Raw genomic sequence first — 21,846 nt, 5'->3', positions numbered from 1 at the left:
ATTAATTAATTTCTCATACACAGCGAAAACACAAATTGTCTTGCCACAATTTCATTACATTTTCTTTTTAGTTGTACATTGCCATCACTCTTACTCACTTATTGCTGCTATTCCTTTTACTTACTTTCCTCTCATTTTTAATTTCATGCCCCCTTCTACTATTCAGTTCTACCATTTTACGGTTTATACTGCATTTTTAATCCTCTAATCATTTTTAATCCTGTTATGAATGTATTCAGAAATGACATCTTAATACAAAAAGGCAGTGAAAATGATTTGGCGTTAGACGATCCTTGTAAAATGGTGATCTTTTTCATGTAGCCAGATACGTCATCTAAATAAATGATGCAAGGTTTTTGCAGATTAGCACTTTAATCTCCACAGCATAAATTTAATCAGCAACGTGACTGGTAGTGGGAATTTGTAGATTTGCAATCAGATTGAATTAGTTTCCTGCCGTTCATGTCATCTCACCAGTCACAACAAGTGTCTGACCATGTCGTATGACCTTCTTTAACCTTGCACCATCAGCAATATTCGGTCCACAAGCAACCGAGCGGCTTATACTGTATACCGAGAGGCCGCAAACTCAAGTTGCAATTACTCCCTAATTGTATTTCCACAGTGGAAATGAGCAAGTAGTAGTTGGTTCGGGAGTATAAGTAGGTCAACAGCAGGCTTGCAAGCTGCCTGCATCAGTTGGCTCAGCTATCCGTCTGCCCAGAGGAGATGATAGCAGATGAGATGAGGGCAATATGCTTATCCCCACACCGTAAATAATGACCCACTAAAATCCTTCACCCACATGTCATACAGGCCTACAGGTTGAAGAGACATGCTGTCATGGGATGTTTTGGCCATAGCTGTAAAATGTTGATGTCGAATCTTGCTTGCTGATTCTGTGCAGTGCAGACACTCGCTGCTTTGCTCTCTCTCACCTTGCTACCGTTTTTCTACTGATCAACTCCTTTCTCCTTTTCTTTTGGATTTAACAGATTCTGTTACTGGACTGTTTTTTTTTCATTACTAGATACAGTTGGCTATGACGATTTTTTTTAAAAACATGAGTACGGCTTGCTTATTAGCACAAGACAGCTATTAGGAGAGACTGGAACCATGGTTTCCATTGAGGATTATCACACACTTGTTCCAACTCACACCTTCGTTGTGCTTTAAGCTTTACTCTTTTTTTTTAACAGTAGAATCTAAAACCCAAACATAATACCGTGCTCACAGTAAAAACTAATATTAAAATATTATTATTAAAATTAATATAGTTAATATTCATTAAATTTCTTAACTGAAAGGCAAGTGTAAAAGTGCTTTGTTAAAAACAGTAAAACAAGAACTCAAGCCCTATTTTCATTCTAGCGCAAAGTGCAATCTAACAGTGCCCATGTGAGGAGTTTTCTTTGTTAAGGTATTTTCATAGATTTTGCACTGGTAGAATTGGGCATAATTTCCGTTTGTGCTATTGTGGGTCTTTGTGCAATTGGACAAAGCAGTATCCCAAACAATCATAAAGGCAGACCCGTCGCCAGAGCCCAGGCTGTAAGGGGGCTCATGAAATGCATGCAGGGCCCCAATTATTATGAACAGACAGCATTAACTTGCCCCATATATTTGGATAAATTCACGTAGCACTGCTGTGCCTCCTTCCATTGAATGGTGCCCGCTGACAAGTATTATCATAGACAGCATTTACAGTACGTACGCATACAGTAGACAGGGGGTGGGGGGTGGGGTTGGTGCTGAGGGGCATCGCGAGTATGTTGACGCCGCATATATATAATATCGCCTTGTATGTCGAGTCCAGCCATGAAAAGCATCACCTGCTATATCTCAACATGCATCTTCAATGACTTGGAGGAGGGGCACATGCGTTTGTGGATTTCGGTCATATACCGTCCATCTCCAGCCAGAAAAAAAATATTTGATCGGATTGAGGAATGGAGAATATGGAGTGAGATAAACTATTGAAAAGCGTTGGTGGGAAGTTATGCACCAGAGCATCCCGGTGGAAACTTACATTGTCCTAAATGACAACATACCTGAGCTGCTCTGGCTCATCTACCTGATCTGGTGGAGTGAGTATGTTGTGTCGGGTGTCCAAGAATGTTATCGGATGGGCAGTGTTGTAGGGGCCAAGGGTGGCATGGTGATGGAGGACACCGTTGTGGGTAATAGCTGCACACATCGTGATGTTCCCTCCGCGCTGGCCAGGGACTTCAACAATGGCACGCTGGCCGATGATGTTTCTTCCCCTCCTTCGTCTTTTTGCGAGGTTGAATCCAACCTCATCGATGAAGATGAACTGGTGCTCCACACAGCCACCTCTAGCATAAGAATTCTCTGGAACACAAAAATATTCAGACAGATAATTGGTTGCTATTGAAGTACAATTATGATTACAATGCTGAAATATGTTTAATTCATCCACATTTGTGTAGTAGGGTTGTGTGGCAAGATACACCACACAAACTTCCCAATTTAAATAGAGAAGAAATACAATAAACACACAGATGCTGACAATAGAAAGACACCCACTATGTGTTAAAGTCTGTGTTCTATAGCGCTTAAATTGTCCAATAGTAAACAGGTTGACGACTGTATGTATTTATATAGAGCACAAATGTTGGCCACGTTACTACATATTACATAAGGAATAAGCAATTACATGTGTTTGAGATGAAAAACACCTATGCCCTCCTGTTTCTCAGACTTATAATCATGAGGGAAATTTAAGCACAAAAAAAACTTTACCTACATGTTTATCACTTCAGCCCAACACTGTTTGATTAGTTGTGACAGGTAGGGGAGGCAAACACTGTTATTTTTCTCACTTTGTACTTGTGATTCAGTCATGGCCCTGTGGTTAAATAGGGCAGCACTGCCAAATGGATTAGCACAGGTTGCTACACAGGTGAGTCCACTCAGGCGGCATGAGGTATGTTACTACTATGATTTGCTACTTGTTCAAGAATTACATGGTGTGGGGTCATGAAATAGACCAGCATGTGTTAATTGCATTAGAATGTTTTTGTATATGAATGTACAGATCAAGTACAGGAAGAAACAGAAAAGCGCTCTCAGCAGACGTTTCCTGCTGCTGTTCATTCATCTAAATGGCATAAATTTCCCTTGAATGAATCACTGTTGTGAGAGTTGGAGATTATTTTCTGCTGACTATTTTCCAATAGCCAATTCCAATATAAAAATGATAGCTACGTCCAAGTATAATGATTCTGAATGATGTCAGATTTTTAAAATAAATCTTCAATTGACCTCTAACGTGATTTAAAGTGTCATAAAATATAATTTGTTTTCCTACTGAAACACATGGCACAGAAAACGACCTTTTTCACCATGACGTCCCACATACTTCCGTTTATATTTGTACCTTTTTATAGGCAAATATGTACATATTTGCATACAAAGGGTGCTTGTGGAATTGTGGAACTACTAATGTGGAGTAAACATTTTTGACTGCCGAGTATGTTCAAATGTATTTGCGAGTAGGTTTGTACATATTTAAATAAGTATGAACGTACTTGTAGGCTAAATACTACAAACGTAGCATATTTTCCCAAAATGCCACAGGGCATTAATTGTGCATGCACAAGTCAAAAGTTACAAATAGATACTGTTTTTTTCTTAATTTTGACCAAATTGCTTAATTATTTTATTTTTAATCGCTCACATATGTGCAAGTAATATACCCTGTGGCATTAGCCTATAGGAATATATGCTATGTTTGTAGCATTTAGCCTACAAGTACAGTATGTTCGAACGTACTCACAAGTATGTTTGAACGTACTTTGTATGTGTAGGTAAGTAAGACGTTCAAATGTAGAAGATTATTCCCCCACCACACCTGGTCAGTTTTAAATTGTAATCATATCGTTCTTATCAGCTAGTAGCACTTATGCCTGCTCATCTCCATTAGAGTAGAAAATCAAACTAATGACAACCTTACCAACATACAGAAGGTGAAGGGTGTAACCATGTACTAAGATGTCTACAATCACATAAACGGGTGTAGTACTCGATTGTGAACACTTTATGTTATCATCAATGGAAATAGGGTTTTTTATGTATCACATAAAACTTAGTCAGGGTCAACTTAAATTTAATGTGATGGTTAAGACGCACATTCATCCAATTATGGCTAACATTTAAACACACTTAAATGTTAATGGCTTTATGATGGAAAAAGTGAAGTATTGTGTGCTGCAATGCTTTCTGTGAATTGAAGAGTGAGAGAAGTACAAAATTACACAAAACAGACCTTTTTTTTCTTCTTCACAAATTCCATTGTCAGTTGGTCTGAAGCGCACAAAGTGTAGTAAGTTTCCCATCCCAGGTCTAGATTACTGCTTCGTATTTCTTCAAACTGTGTTACGTACAACAGTGTTTTTTTGAAAGACATTCACATACTGTGCCCAGTACTTGTTTGCACCCATACAAGCAAACAAAAAGGCACATAAATTCTCTATTTGAAGCAACAGTACCGTACTTATTTGTACCGAGGGTTTCAATTGTGAACGCTAAAGGGTACATCACAAAAAAATGTACCTTGGAGAACAAAAATGGACCCTGTGCAGTCCCCCCTTATTTCTGAGAGCGTATGTTGATTCACAGCAAGCGATAATGATGAAATTCAACATTCTTATTTGTTTTAAATATGCTCTTATTTACTAATTAGCACTCAAATTTCATAACAGTTGTAGAATTGTTTTATATTTTGAATGCATGTTCATGTTTTACATTGCACACACATGGTTAATGAAGACGTTGTAGTTAATATCTCAAGGTGCATGAATATGTTTTCTTTTCACATGCAATTGTTGATACAGTAAAAAACAAATGCAAATATCAAAGTAAATGATCAGGAGAACTTGCAAGCCAAACCTGTTAATGGAAACTGGAGCACTGATGTAGTCTATCTTGAAACTTGGAGCACTTAACTAGAAATAGGACAAAACTAATGTCATTTAAATACAGATGAACAATCATAAATGAAAAGAGCAGCAGGTGCAAGAAGTAAAATGGCATGAAATGACTTCCACTTTATTAAAGTGAAACACTACCAAAGCAAACAACACACAGGTGTGTACAAAAAACAACTTAATTCTGCAAAGCTCCAGTATTTTTCAATTCTTTTTGGGTGCGACATATGAGTGAGCCCATTAGACATGTCAATCATTGTTTTTTACTTTTACATTTCTTATTTGCTCTAGTTATAGCATTATTCGTACATCGTCCTTAAGTGTGAATATCGGTTTGTTTATACTATAACAAAGAGGGCACAGACATGCTATAGTCTCCATAACATGTCTTTGTCCTCTGGCTGGCGACCAGTTCAGTGTTGGTATAGGGTAAGCTTAAGCCCCCTTGTGGGTAAGCAATAAATGGATGTATACATATAATTTCACATTTTGATACTGGATTAAAAAAATCATGACAAATAATTTGGGTTGAATGAACAACTTTTTCTATATTTCTACTACTACCGCCCCCCGCCCCCCTTTTTTTTATTTCTCCACAAACACACAGTCAATTGTTATTATGTGTTATTATAACAAAAATAATGTAAGACAATGTTGTCGTTTGGGCAGATTGTGCTGGAGCCAGCAGTGATCCAGGATGTGTTGTCTGCTGGCAGCCACCTTCAGTTGCTGGAGCTTCTCAGCATCTGCTCCCACTACCTCATTCAGGTACAGAATCATTCACCATCCTCTTTCCCTCATGTCATGGAGGCAATACAGGTGCTTGTCAAAAAATTCCATAAAAGTTCCATAATTTTATTCAAAAAGTCAAATTGATCATAGATTATAGATTGGGCCCACAATGTAAGTGATTTCAAGTATTTATTTGTTTATCTTTACATTATTTGGGCTTCTAGCTCATAAAACCCACAAAAAGAGGATTAAAAAAAATATATACTAAAAAGCACCTGTATATATTGTATATAGAAGTGGGACTTTAATGCATTAATTACAATTAATTAATGAGGTATAGTGTTTTGGAAAATACATCAATGAATGATTAATTACGAATAATGTTTCTGATTGGTTGATGCTGACAATGATGGTGCTTGGTTTTTTTTATTTGGTAAAAAAAAAAAAAAAGCTAACTCCCTCCTTATCTCATCTAATCCCTTTTATGAAACCTAAGATTCCTCCTCACATATTATGTCAAACAAGTAACCTAATTTGTCTTTTTTTGTAATCTCATACTTACATTCTTTATTCATTGTCAATAAGCGAAGTGCGCATTACGTTTGCGCATGCGTGAAAACAAAAGCGAGACTACCAACTAATCAGTCATTTGAATGCCGGAGATTAGAGTGGTGACAGTCTTTGCGTAACTGTACACCTTAAAGCTTGCAAGTCAACCCCCGAAGTCAGTAAACCACATGTTTAAAATACATTACATAAAAAACAAACTTTCCAGCTCATTCCATTGGATCCAATTAATTTTCAATGACCGTATGGTAGTTTAGCCTACCCACAATGCACCACGCCGCTACCCATAATGCACCGTGCAGTCGAGATGCTCACTTCGCTTCTATGTAGCACATTTCCCACAATGCAACTGATTCCACCAGAGACTGTGTTTTGAAAATACTGGCTATGAGGCCTTTAAGCCACTGGCAGCCAAAAGCCAAAAGCGGCTTCATGCAGGCACGCACACATGCACGGGCATACTCATGCTCGTACAGGCACTTGTACGAGCGCACACACATGCACATTTTGGATTACATATATCCAGGGGACTGCAGCAGCTCTTTGGCACTCTCGTGTGCAGGGACGTTCAATGACATTTTTGGGGCCAAGTGCTGAAGCCTAAAAAACAGCATCCATCACCAAAAATATCCACACAATTAAGAAAAAAACGTAGTATTAAAACAGCTGAACTTTATTTGGGGTTAATAAGAAGCACTTAAAACGATGGCAAGCGTGGTTGACTCCTGTTTAACAAGAGTTTAAATCAGTTTGATTAATACTGAACACAGCCACATTTCCAGTTATCAGAGGGTGTGTACACTTATCCTGCTTGTTTATTTTACTTCTCATCTCCAAAAGCAAAAAACAAACAAACAATCAATTAAGTTACACTGATTATACAGTAGGTCATATTAAAGGGATCCTTGATTGGGCTGAACATTGACACTTATGTAACGTCTGTATGTAAAAATTATATCAGCACTAAAATTCACCACCTGAAAAACTCAAGAAGTGATTTCAGGGTTTTTTTTGGGACGGCTTTCAGCACATCTTATAACACCCAATTTGAGAGTCGGGACTGCTTGATTGACACAACAGTCTGAGTACCTCAGTGAAGGGACGACTGCAGCATTTTACTGTTGTTTCCCATCTTGATTTTAAATGAAATGTTAACACTTAAAGGGGAAGTCAACCCAAAAGGTTTCTTATGTTCTCTGCGACCCCACTAGTCCAAACATTCTCATTAATATTGCATTGGTGAAATATGAGTTTGCCACTTGCTGACAACTGAAAATGATATTACAGTTGTTCAGGGCTCAGGTAACGACCAATCATGGCTCACCTGTTTTCTGAAACTGAGCTGTGATGGTTACCCGAGCCCTGAGCAACTGAGGAAAATTCGCACAATTACTGGGCTTGGTAAAGTTCTTGAAAAATCCTTTGTGAGGATTATTATCTAAGTGAAGCACTCAATACTTTTACAGTAAATAGAAATGACATTATTCAACATTTAATATAGATGACCTGTTTCCAACCATTTTTATAATCATATTGTTGATGAAAATAACACTAATGCCATTCTTCACTTCATATATTTTGCATTGTAAAATATAAAATATTGAATTTATGAAAAATTATCATTACTGTATTCCAAAATACCCATTTACTTACTGAATTAAAAAAATTGCCATTCATTTCATGCAATTTATTCTTATTTTATGTGACTCTCCTTATCCTGGAGATAGTAATGGCCTCTCATTTGCATAATACACATTTAAAAATGAAATTCTCCCTTAAATACTTGTGTGTGAGTACAAGGTCAGTGCATCCAGAAACACCGGTCACGTGATTACAAAATACATCTGTAGTATATCTTGCACGTTGAACGCTCAGTTAAATACCAACGGCAAACATTGCTCTTGTGAGCCATCTGGTGGTTTCACAACGTTATGGAGCAACAGCTTGACCAGCCCTTATCATTTGAAACAGACGAGCGTTAAGTGATTGTTTATTCATGTCAGTTACTATAAACACACATGCATACTTACGTATGACCCAAGTTGCACCAGATGTTGCATTAATGGGAGGCAAGGTCAAATTATTATTGATTTCCTGGTACACATTACATCAATACTGGCATTAACAATCCGATTGAGTAGCGTGTCACTATGACCTACCCGCATAATTGTGATTGTGAATAATGATGTGCGGTGAATACTTAATTGATCAAAGCCATTCTCGCAGTGTACAGTATTTCAATTTAATTGAAAATACACCAATCATCATAACTCATTTGATTGTTTAGTTAGAATGAAATAAAATAATCTTAATCAAAATGTATCCTGTGTAGAATATGTACTTTGAGTTATGTCATTACGTGCACGAACGACACTGTCAACATTCAGGGTATACACTCACTGCTGTATTCGCCAATGCCACAAGGTGGCAGTCGTATTCCACATTTTCAAAATACTTTGATCCCCCCCCCCCCCCCCCCAACACTTATTGCCTTTCTCCCTCACTGCTTTTTCATTACACTGTGAGATTGAAATCAGCTTACGCTTAATGTAAAAGCTGCACATTTGTGGCTTGTCTGATAAAGGACATGCGCTCTATAATAAATGTTTGCCAAGTGGGAATGCGTGGCATTTGTTCTTAACTCAAACTTAGATTTTACTGTAATATTGGAGTGTGTACTGAATGGATACTAAAATAACATTTAAGCAAAGTAAGAGATGGCGATTCATATTTATAGAAAATCATTTAGACCATTCTTTCTTTTAGAGCAATTAATATAGAAACTCTATCTCTCTCTGCACATTTGCAGGAATTGAGCAGCGTCAACTACTTAGAGCTGTACCGTGTGGCCGACCTCTTCCACCTTCCCTCCTTGGAGGGAGCTGTGGTGGACTTCTTGGTGGGTCACCTGTCTGAACTGAGCCAGACACGGCAGGAGGAGGCCCTGCAGCTGCCGTTCCGCCTTCTCAAAGAGGTTCTCAAGAGTGACCGTCTCACTTCGCTGAGTGAAGAAGAGATATGGAAGGTATGGAAATGTGTGAGTTTGTGTGTTTGTCCGCGTGTTGTTCAGTTGCAAGACTTTATTGTCATGGAGCTGTGCATAAATGCACAAAATGTGAATTTGATTCAGATACCATGCTCCAGTTTAATTACAATCTTAGTTTCTGTTATTAATAAAACGACTATGTTTATAAAATGCAACTCAACATTATTTCAATTGTAAAAGGGATCAAATGAAATAACCCCTCCCAAAACAAAGAGCAACTGAAAGTGACACGTTGAACAATGCAGAAGTTCGCAATTTTAGAAAGTAAAGGATTTTCATATAAATATAAAATCTTCTTCCCTCCATACATTTTCCCATACATTTTCTATACGGCTTTCCCTCACGCTAGGGTCGCAGGTGAGCTGGAGCCTATCCCAGCTGATTTACGGCAATATGATACACCCTGGGCTGGTCACCAATCGATCACAGGGCGCATACAGTATAGACAAAGAAACATTATGGCGTCTTCAATTAACCAAAAATTGTGCAATGCAGACTTAAGCCGTAGTACTTGGAGAAAACGCAAGCATGGGGACAACATGCTAACTTCAGCGTGGTTTTGGATCACCAACCTCAGAACTTTAATTCTCTTTTCCGATACTTTTGTCCACCTAAAATGTGTTCTTCTAAGTTGGTGTCTTTTTTCCATCTTTGTTTCAAAATCTTTTCATTCGACAGAAAAAAATAAAGGCATTGGCCTCACTGTTCTAAAACTTTTGGAGGGAGTGTATAAGATTCTACGGATAAAAGATCAAAGATGATATGCAGTGATGTGCAATAACATGAAATATAAATCTCAGAGATGGAAATTAAAGCTACTGAATGCAGAACATTTTATTTTGAATCGCTACTGCCACCTGTGGCCGAAAAATGAAATTGCATTTTCACTTCTTCACATACACAACGCGCACATGACGTCACATCACATCCGCAGACAGAGAGCAGGAAATTTGAACCCGAATCCAGTCTGATAACCAGAGGCCGGAGGCTTTCAAGGAGTTCCAATTATGAACAGCTAAGGTGTTAATCTACTAATTAAAAAAAGTGGTCAGATAAATAGGCTATTGTAATGCTATTTTTTGGGCAATTTGTTGCAAAGTGCAGCTTTAATGATGCATTTACACAATCACAAAAAGACAAGGTCAAAATTTAGAGGTTGAATGCAATTTAAGTGCACAATCTTGAAAGATAATAATCAAAGATTATACATGTACTACATTTAGACATATAGGAAGGATTGTACATGGTTTGGAAAATGGATGTATGGATGGGAATCAAACCCGGGGGCATTTGGTCACAGGTCACATTCTCATTCACTTGACAAAGCTGCTCCAAAGACTAGAGATTAAGCCATGTTTTGTTGTTGTTGTTGTTGTTGTTTTTGTGCCACTACTGATACAGATTATTAGTAGTCAATATATTTGGAGTGCATATTCATTTTCACTGAAAGGGAAAATATGGACATCATTTTTTAAAGAAATTTAAGCATATGTTTATTGAGCACCTTTTAAAAGTAGCAAAATGACAATAGACATATTTGTTTTAAAATTCTAACAAAAAGTGCAGGGAGGTCCCAGTGTTAAAAAGTTAAATAAAAACAAACACGTTTTTTGTTTTTGTTTTTGCTTTCTTTATTAATTCAAACTCCAACATTCAATTCAAACTGAGCACACAAACCAGAACGGCGCTGTCAAACAAGATACAAGAAAAAGAAAACACACAAAACAAAAAGGTCTAATCAGACAGTACATTTTTTAAGTTATTCAATACCGACAATACAATACAATACAACAAATCAAAACCAAAGGTTGACATTTAATAAATCTACATCTGTGAATAAACTGTTTTGCCATTATTATCAAAGTAGTATTGAGCATCATTTCCCTTTTTCTGTCTTGTCGTTACAATCCCAAACGTAATATTCTTGAAATCCAGTGTTAGTGAATCCTTGTCCTCCGAAATCCAGCGCTGAAATGCTTCCCAAAATTACTTGGTGTACACACATTCAAAAAACAAATGTTCCAAAGTCTATGAAAACAAACAAGTAAATTCCAAAATTTCACATTTTTCACTTCAAACAAAAACAGAAGGTCATGTAGAGTGTTTCCAACGTCAGGAGCATGCCTTGTAATGTTAATTGAAAATTTGAATAAATAGTGCCCTGAAGCTAACACAGGTTCAAATTAAACTATTATAAGCTATCACATAAAAAAAAAAAACAGTTTTTTAAAAAAGGCCGATGATGACGTTCATGAAAATGCGGAATATCGGCGCCGATAATTGGTCCGGCCGATGATTGGTCCGGCCGATGATTGGTTTATCCCTACCAATGACTTATAATAATGCAAAGCAATATCGCAGTTTTTAACTTCAGACTAATTGTATCTTGGTGCACAACTAGAAAAACACAACTGGAAATGATTGACACAGTACAAAGCAAACACGCTGCTAATAGAACAAATTAAACACTGCCATCTGCATCTCATATAATGTTTGTTTGTGTTGACCTGCAAATCACAGTGGTCTTTTTCCGACTGTGTGTGTGATTGATTGCCATGCATTCATGCATGTGTGTAAGTAAGCAATCCTGGTTTGTATGCCTGTCTGATGAAGTGTCAAGGTGTGTGCGTAGACGGCGGCGTGAGGACTTGCCATTTTGACTGTTCATTTGCGCCAATCAGCCTCCCCCCATGTGCCCTCCCTCTTTCCTCCCTTTCTCTCTTCCTCCCCTTCTCTTTTCTGATTAGGCCCTCCGCGCCTCCATCAGGGCCCCAATCCCCCAGCTGTCAGTCGCCCGCTCGTCTGATTGAAAACAATCAGGCCTCTGATGGCACAATTACGCTGACCCCTTAACCAGCCGCCGCCGACATAATCAGTCTCTGATTAGGCTGCTTTAGGCCTCCTTCACTGCACCCAGAAGGTTAATTTGAGCATCAGACGGAAGCGGACAGGAAGAGGGGGCCATCGTCCGAAATTGTGAGCGCACCAATATCGGGCCGATAGAGCTCAGCTGTCAATCATTGTCACCCCGAGTTTTCTCAGAGACTCGCGCTCGGAAAATCACATTTTCTCCGGCTTTGTTCCCCCCTCTTCTTTCTTGCCATCCTTTGCTCTGCCTTCATGTAGCTCACCCCCTCCCCTCACCTCACCTCGCTCCCTCACTATCTCTTTCCCTCACTTTACCCTTTTTATACACACACACACACACAAACACTCATGCGCTTGCTCTTTCAGCGTGGAGCGGAAGGAGTTGATTTATTCTGTGCCCCGAGGAAGTTGTGTGATGCAGCGTGACCTTCACAGTCAGCCGCCGCCATGCAAACACACACGCACACACACACACACACGTACACACACGTACACTGTCACTTCAGAGCTATGAAGCGGAGGAAAGCAGGGTGAGCGATGGCAGTTACCACAAAATGATGGAATCCTGACTTTGGTGTTTGTTGCAGTTTTTCCACCTTTAAAGTAAAGCTAAGGCTAAGATAATCTACATTATGATTTATGCATGACACAATTGTGATTTATATTGCATATCAAAATCTATAATCTTACAAATGAGTCTTCACGGTAAAATCACTTTGTTTACGTGATAATTAAATCAGTCATCTCCAGACATCTTGCCTACATTCACACCTCACAGCAGCTAAATAACCTTCCACAGCTCTCAAGTTCAATTACCCAGTTCGCCTGCATTAAACAAAAAAGTGTGCCCGTGCATATTTACAGTTGTGTTGGTTTGCCAAAGTCTTTCATAATAGCCTGTAGGTATCTTGAAAAATAATTACGGTTTGGAGTCCTCCATTGTTTCTTCCCTTCAAATCCCCCCTGCACCTTTTTATTTGTTAATCAGCATGTTTGCCTTCTTTTACTGTTTTGGTTTATGCCTTGGTGCTGTTTTGAACCCATCAAAGGACTAATGATTGATTATTTCTATCATTTGTCTTTTGTGGGTGCTACAAGTAAGGCATTCACACTGATGTTGTTGTGCATCAAATTGATTACAATCTTGCGATGGGCATCACTGAGAAGAAAATGTACGACTGCGTATTAGAGCCACGTATAAATATATATATATATATATTTTAATGGGGAAATATTCTAAGAAAAAAACTCGAAAATTTGCGAGAAAACCCCCGTAAATTTGCGACTTTATAAAGTGGCAAATTTGCGGGAAAAAATAATAATCAGAAACTTACAAGAAATCCACGTAGCGTAGCTATAGTTTAACATGAGGAGTTGTTGGTGGTTAATGGGACACTGTTTATAAAATGAAAAGGCAGGATGGAGACGGATTCATTCTTAAATTTAAACTTTACTCGTCATACACGGCAGCTAGAGCGACAACACTTCCTGATTCCCTATCAGCTGACTAACACTAACCAATCAGAAGCTAGCATACTTTAGGTAAATGCAAGTGAATGTTGGAGAACAGCAGATTCGGCACATCAACTTAACTTGCTGTACAAAAAAATACGTAAATGTGTAAAAAATAATTCTGTAAACAAAAATGTACAAGTAAATATTTATTTTAACAAATTAACTTAAACGCTTGATCCTCAGGGTGTGGACCTTCGCAAAGCGAGGCATCTTTGTCGTTGGCCGTACTCAACGCTCCAAAGTGCGAATGCTTAACATGATATGGTTGAAGACATTACTGTCTCCTTATTTGAAAACCCGACCGAAAAGTATTGGCACAAACATCCAAGTAGTACGCTACGTGTATTTCTCGTAAGTTTCTGAGGGGTTTTTCTCGCAAATCTGCCACTTTATAAAGTTACAAATTTATGAGTTCTTCTCGCAAATTTGCCACTTTATAAAATCACATATTTATGAGTTTTTTTCTCGCAAATCTGCCACTTTATAAAGTCGCAAATTTAAGAGTTTTTTTGTCGCAAATTTGCCACTTTATAAAGTTACGAATTTGTCACTTTATAAAGTCACAAATTTATGGGTCTATATGTGGCCATAATACGCCGTCGTAAAATGTGCATTTTGGTTTTATTTTTTTCTCAAGGCTTATTTTCACCAAAATATGTTACTATTTCTACATACTTTAGCATAATGGATGGGAAAAAAACATATTAGGTGCCAACTAGACTTACTTTGCATTCATTCATATTGCTATGATGTCATCCCTTTTAATGTGGTATCGGGAAATTCTATCATACTCTTAATGTCGCATTTGAGCTTTTCCTATTTGTATTTGCTATGATTCTGAATAAATAATGCCAGTGTCAGCTATACGGTGTGAATTACAATGTTCTCTTTGCACAAATCCAAAACTTCCTGAACTCAGTACCACTCCTTCATTTTCTGACTTGATGATTGGACAAATTGATTAATCCAGGTTTGTCTGGCCATTGTCGTCATGGTTACTGAATTCAGGCACACCTGGATTAATCAGTTTGTTTGAAAATAGATGGATAATATTTTTCTTCTACTTTGGCTTTATAATTGTTGTAACATATCCATACTTGATCAGCCTTTTTGTGTTATCCTTTTTAGTTTGTCGTCATGTGGTTGGAACACGACTGTCGCTACCAGTACACTGAGGATCTTCTGCAGCATGTCCGCTACGGCCTGATGGACGTCTCAACCCTGCACCACCTAGCTTGTAGCCACCCCCTGGTGCAATCCAGTTCCACTATTGCTGCTCTGGTAGACGAAGCCCTGGACTATCACCATAGCACCTTCGCACAGCCCCTTCACCAGTCAGCCCGCACCAGGCCTCGCTTCCAGTCCCTCACCCTCTACATCGCCGGGGGAAGAAAGCGTGAGGTGTGTCGAGTCCGGGAGCTACGTTATTTCAATCCGGCCGCACAGGAGCACGTACGTGTGGCGGGAGGCTCCAATTGGAGCGAGTTGGCACCCATGGACACTGGACGCAGCCACCACTGTGTGTCTGTTATGGGGAACTTCCTCTTTGTTGTGGGCGGCGAGATGGAGCACAGCAGCGGGAGGACGTGTGCGGTCCGGACTGCTTGTCGATATGACCCCAGGGCAAACCGCTGGACTGAGATAGCCTCCATGAAGGCTTGCAGAGAACATTTTGTACTGGGAGCTTTGGGTCAGTACCTGTATGCGGTGGGTGGCAGGAACGAGCTGAGGCAGGTGCTTCCCTCGGTAGAGCGTTACTGTCCAAAGAAGAATAAATGGACATATGTGCAACCCTTCGACCGTTCACTTTCATGCCACGCAGGCTGTGTGGCTGAAAACCTGCTCTGGGTCTCAGGTAAGCACCAATAGAGATACACATGATTCTATTAGTATGCTACGTTTACAAACGTACTGATACACACCTTGCCTTTCTGTCATACTGCTTGGTAAACGTGTTTTAAATTACGTTTCACAGGTGGGGTGACAAACACAGCTCAGTACCAGAATCGACTGATGGTATACGAGCCAGAACAGGTAACCGTTTGCACTGGCACATTGGTGACAATGGGGTTGAAGTATGGGCTGATGGTAGGTCATTCCATCCTCTCCCAGACACTGGTTGTAGAATCTCATCTGGATATCTCTCTGCATTGAGCTTGCCTCCAATGATAACATTCGGACACCACTACAAAATGGCGTGACCCCTCAGTAGGGAGTAGGGTGGACATTCGGACACAGCCTTGGTCTTTTGAGTACAGGAAGTACACTGATCTGTATATATTACTGGATAGCCGATAGCCCATACACGACCGTGCAAGCTGTTGAAGCCACAGGGCGGCCATCTTACCACTCCCATTTCGCAAGCAGACTACTGTATATACTATAGGTATATGTTCAGATTAGACATATACGGCTCATAGGCTCTTAGTATAGGGCGTTATGTGCTGCTTTGAAAACCCCCTTTTTCTTTTATTACTCAGTTCCTTAGTATGGATGTAACGATATCCAAACATCACGTTATGAAGCTCATGATAATATCAATATTGTAAAAGAAAAAAAGAGTTTATACTAAACAATATTGTGTTTTTGTTCATACCAGCAATGCATATAAACCACCTGCAATCTCTAATAACACTTAATATTGAGGCACTTACTTGCTAATGCACGCACACATTGAGTTTCTCAACATATTGACTCGGTTCACACTTCACAGGCATATTACGTTCCCCTTTATCTGCAGATTAGCGTAGATTTTAAACATAGAAGGGCCAAAACACCCCTAATGAAAATTAAACTGCACAACAACAACAAACTAGCCACCGAAGGGTGCTAGAACTGCGCAAATGCAAATCAACCTGTCTTTTTTAAACAGATGCGTTGCTTTTAATATTGCAACATCACGATATTGCCGTTATCGTTATATCCCTATTCCTTAGACCAGGCATATTTTGTTGAATTATAATTCTTTAATAAAAATGACATAATGTTCCTCCTGTAAACATCAGAAACCATATAATTTATACATTTATTTAAGGCAAGTTGTGAAATGTCTAAAGTCCTCTTGTTTATGTTTAACAAATTGAAAACATCATAAATCATACTGTTATGATGATAATGTTCTCTAAACTCGATACTGTAAATGTATAGGATCATTGTCCGAGAAACGTTTCTTGGCAAAATGGTGGCCTCGCGGCTTCAAAAGTCTTGGCCTATCCGCTATCCAGTTATATACAGATCAGTGAGGAAGTACTTGTACGCACAGCCTCTAGCCACAGACTGAATGAATGGACTAACAATGCTGCTTACTCGCTATAGTAAGAAGTGAAACCAGAATTTTGACCCTAAAGGGGAGATATACCTCAAAATTGTCTTTACAATAAGTTGTATGTGCCTCCACAAGTGTAAACACAGCATTCAGATTAATAATGTGTTTGTGGAATATGAGTTAAGCAACATAATCCAGCTGTTTTTATTCATCCTGGGAGTGGGTGGGGTTTGTGTGTGTTTGGGGGCATTTTGGCACTTGTTGTTGACTCAAAATGACATCACAGTTACTCAGGTAACAAACAATTACGGCTCAGCTTCAGAAAACAGGAGCCGTAATTGGTTGTTACCTTAGCCTTGAACAACTGTGATGTCATTTTCAGTCGACAACACCTAATGACAGAATGACCGCCCCCTGATATTGATAAAAACAGGATTTTTTCTGCCTAATTCATATTCCACTAACGCAATATTATCAGAATGCTGTATTTAGACGAGTGGAAACGCGGAGAACATATTGTGAAGAACCTTTTGGGGTTACTTCCCCTTTAACTCTAATATTGACTGCAAGTTGATGCAGTCAATGGCAATAGCAAAACAAGCTTTTTTAACATTCGGCTAATTTTCCAGGGGCGTAACCCACATAACAGCTAAACTGCTCATCCCAAAAATGTGTGTTCCTTACAAAAATGCCACCTTCCAAAAAAGTGTTGTTACAAGAAAGAAATACTCTTCCGAACACAATTACTCATTCTTTTGTGACACTAAGAGAATAATATCGGGCTAGCAGGAGAGCAAGTTTTACAGTTGAGTTTTAATGCCAAAACATTTTCACTCATCATTTATGCCATTGACAGTGGTGTCAATACATCATACAGAGATTTTTTCTCATATTTATATTTATTAGTAGTCATTTTTCACACATTAGGATAATTTGTGCCCTTGCGTAGTGGTATCTCATCTGTGGGTATGTGCTCCCACATCATTTGTGTGTGAATATTTGTTATTTGAAGGAAAAACACTCCCAAAGTCAAAGCTAACTTCCTGTTAGCATTTGAATGGGAACCTCCTTCGCTCTTAGCATTAGCACTAGGCTAGCGATGTTTTAAAAACAAAACATGTTTTGTATTTAAATATACAATGGATGTAATTCTTCGTTGTGTGTTTAGTTTTATAGTTAACTCCAACTGGGGTGTCACCAAACAGCTTAAAGGACACTAAAGAACTACAGAATAACCAGAATAACATACGCTTCACACTTGCTAGTTTCTAATGCTACGCAAGCAAAATGGTGCATTCAGGGTACTTCCACAGTGTCGGAAACTTTGGTTGTCTTCGATGATAATGTTTTAAGGGGAATATAATCGGCCGATTGTTTTGGCCGATGTTTGAAGGGCAATAATCATCTAATTAATCGGTTGGGCCCTAGTATTAATATTAGTTGTAGTGTATCGGATGATCTCACACAGCACACTGGTTGGAAATGTCTGCCCTATGAAATCAGAGTACAGTACAGAGAAATATGGTTTAAAGTACAATAGTCACACGCAGCCAATTACAGTGGATCGCATTGAGCTCCGGTGTGTTTGTGTATGCATATGAGCCAGCTGTTAACAAGGCCTCTGCATCTTTCTGGGGCTGCACATAATGTGGAGGTATGCGGCATGTTTACATGTGAGGCGCGCATCCATATGGGTCTGTGTTTGTTCGTGTTGGCCTGGAAGCAAGGGAGGGAGGCACGGGAGAGCCTCATTTGTATTCACCAGCGATCTACATTCACCTGCCAGAGCAACAGCAACCCATACCCCCACCCACCCACTGTACCCTCAACAGATGGCCACCCGTCAACACACACACACACATACACACACTTTCTGTACCTCAATCAAGCTCTCTCTCTTTCTTTCTCTCTCTTGCTCTTTCTCCCTGACACAAAATCAGCTTTAATACACTTAATGAAATAAGCAAGGACTGTCTAAAAATTGAATGGCTAGCATACAATTTGAAATAGTCATTAGTACAAAGCGGAGCTTCAGTGCCATATTATTTATCTAGTATACTGAGCATACATCAAATACCCGACGCATGCTTGAATATTAATCTCATTTATCTACCTTCACTCCGTCTCCTCACTTCCTTTTTAACCCTTAATTCTTTCCTCCGCGCCGTCGTCTTCTTCAGGACCAGTGGTTAGCACGCAGTCCGATGTTGCAGAGGCGCGTCTACCACGTGATGGCAGCGGTGAGAAGGAAGCTGTACGTGCTCGGGGGGAATGACCTGGACTACAATAACGACCGGGTTCTGGTGCGCCACATCGACTCGTACAACCTGGACGTGGACCAGTGGACGCGCTGCTCCTTCAGTCTCCTCACAGGTGGGCAAAGTGGAGAATGGCCACAACCCACGGGTACAAAAAGTGGTGTGGAATGCAGAGCATCGACTGTAAATGTTGGACAAGGCTTGAAGCAGCTTGGCTCAAGTGAGCATTTACGAAAAGATCCAACACAAGTGCCGTTTGAATTGGTCTGCCAGTAAACATATAATTTTGTTTAAAATAATAGTAAATAAAAAAAACATTTATTTAATAATACATGAATTTTGTTTGAGGTAATATAAAATACAGTATTTTGGTTACCATATTATTCACATGAGAGTTGCAAATAATTCTTGTGCAGTTTTACACCACTGCAAACCACAATTATGAACTGATTTTTCAATATCTTGTGTATATTTAACTCATTCACCCCAGCCATTTTTTGCCGAAGCAACCCCCTTCGCTCGCGGCTGGTTCACGGGATTTTGACTGATTTTGAAAGGCTCACAGAATATTGTATTCTATTTCCATCATTATTCACAAGTCTGTTTAAAACTGGAGAAAAGCGCTTTTTTGCAACATTGCCCTGGCTGATCTCTTATACTCTGCCACCTGCTGGCAATTTTTTTATAATAACTACCATTGGTCTAAGCCACCTCTTCATGTCAGAAGCTGCATCAACGCCTTCTGTATGCTCTTGCATAAAAAAAACAAAAAACAAATATGTAAATACGTTTTTGGGAGTGAAGGACAACATTTTAAAAACGTGTTTACACGTTTTGGGGTTTGAATGAGTTAATCAGCAGGCACAATCATTTGTTTTGGGTCTCTTACGTATGACCTTATGTTCTGGCCAATCACTTCAAATTTAACATCTTAAAAGGCAAGTGGAAAGTTCAGTCATAATTGTATCCACTAATATCAATTAGTCAATTACTTCAGTCAGTGCTAATCTTAAAGAGGGTCACCAGTTGAGACAAACAACCACCCACATTCACATCTATAGACAGTGCATTTGAACAAAAACTATGTTGATTTTTTTTTTTGAGGGGGGGTACTGTTATTATTGTGAGGTTTGTTTAAAAACACTCAAATTATTCTTAAAATTATTAAAATGACTGAAGCCTATGCTGAGCGCCATTTGCATAGCTCGGGGGTGTTTTTTCTCCAAGGGCAGAATACAGAAAAATAGAAAGATGTAAGAGCCACAGCGGATGGCTCTCCGCCGAGCAATGTGAAACGCCCGTTAAGGAATCAAGGTAAGCCTCGTAGCGTTCCTAAATAAACAACATGCGATTGGGAGAGCTCTCAAGAGCACGGCGTGGAGGAGGGTGACTCTCACGATCGCATGTTGTTTCTTTAGGAACGCTACGAAGCTTCCCTTGCTTTCTTAATACGCGTTTCACATTGCTCGGCAGAGAGCCAGCCGCCATTCTAAGTCACTTGAATAACAATGGCGGCGTGCGTCCAAATAACGTTTCTACAAAATGTATTAAACTGGAAATGATTTATGAAAAATGTATCTCATAGTTATGTCAGTCGGGGTCCCTTTTAACTTAAACACCGTAAAACCAATCAATCAATCAGGCACATTGTTAAAATAATGTTGTTATTTTGAAAAACTGCTATGTCAAGCAAATAATTTAGCATCTGAATCCCATCTTCACATTCACAGCCAAACAAGAGCAATCTGTAATAAGCTAAGATGACCATACATTCACAAATCGGACTTTGACACTAAGAAGAAAGCGGATGAAACCATTTTTGTTTTCTGAGACGGAACTATCTTTATCCTCCAAAGTGTTACCAAGAGAAATGATGCTGCTGTTTTAGCTGTAAATATATTTGTGTCTTAGCATATTTAGAAAAGTTATTAGTATAGTGGTAGTACCCGTTACTCTCGTCCACCCACCCGCATTTTTGACCGCTACACTTCTGCTCACCCTAAAAAAAATTAAATAAAAAATACATTGCAGTCCATGTAATAACTTATTTTCAGTAGGTACTGAGTAGGCTAAGGGCCGCAAAAAAAAAAAAAAAGGCCCATAGATTGGACACCACTGGCACAGTCTATTTAGATTTAGAGAGACGCTTAATTTGCATAATCCTTTGGAATGTGTTGTAGTCAGTCGACTCGTCACCATATCCTACTTTGTTACTACTGAAATTGAAATAAACCTCAGTCATGTTTAGAAGATTTAAAAAAAAAAATGCTGTTCATCAAGAGCACTTACATACATACACATACTGTATAAATACTTTTTATGATTATATGATTGAAAGTTGAGATGATATTGGATCTTTTTTCCCCCCTACTCTTGTATGTTTTATTTTTGTATGTGCTGTAACAGTATACAGTACACTGTTTTATGTGCGCAAAAGTTCAAGATTTGTCTGTCAACACCTCCGCCTACCTGTGCCGTCTTCTGTGCTCATCTTTGGCTGAGTGTCCTCAGCTCGGTTATTTGAAGCTCTTCTCCTTCTCAGGTCAGAATGAGTCTGGAGTGGCGGTCCATGATGACCGGATCTATGTGGTTGGAGGGTACTCCATTTGGACCAATGAGCCTCTGGCATGCATTCAGGTGAGAGAC

At 39.2% G+C, this 21,846-nt stretch overlaps 1 protein-coding gene across 5 annotated transcripts in view; it reads left to right on the top strand.

Moving 5' to 3' along the window:
• Positions 1 to 21,846, top strand: part of klhl32 (kelch-like family member 32) — a 32,819-nt gene that overhangs the window by 9,627 nt on the left and 1,346 nt on the right. For all 5 annotated transcript variants that reach the window (XM_086077705.1, XM_086077706.1, XM_086077703.1 and 2 more), the window contains 6 exons: positions 5,619 to 5,717; positions 9,058 to 9,273; positions 14,806 to 15,532; positions 15,653 to 15,711; positions 19,123 to 19,315; positions 21,743 to 21,837. In XM_086077705.1, the coding sequence (XP_085933831.1) occupies positions 5,619 to 5,717; positions 9,058 to 9,273; positions 14,806 to 15,532; positions 15,653 to 15,711; positions 19,123 to 19,315; positions 21,743 to 21,837 (1,389 nt within the window). The remainder of the gene's footprint in view (positions 1 to 5,618; positions 5,718 to 9,057; positions 9,274 to 14,805; positions 15,533 to 15,652; positions 15,712 to 19,122; positions 19,316 to 21,742; positions 21,838 to 21,846) is intronic.

Source organism: Leptonotus elevatus, chromosome 6 (genome assembly GCF_054856555.1).
Source record: "Leptonotus elevatus isolate MCC_2025b chromosome 6, RoL_Lele_1.0, whole genome shotgun sequence".
Classification (NCBI taxonomy): domain Eukaryota; kingdom Metazoa; phylum Chordata; class Actinopteri; order Syngnathiformes; family Syngnathidae; genus Leptonotus; species Leptonotus elevatus.
The sequence above is the reverse complement of the archived record's forward strand: the minus strand, read 5'-3'. Positions and strand labels throughout refer to the sequence as shown.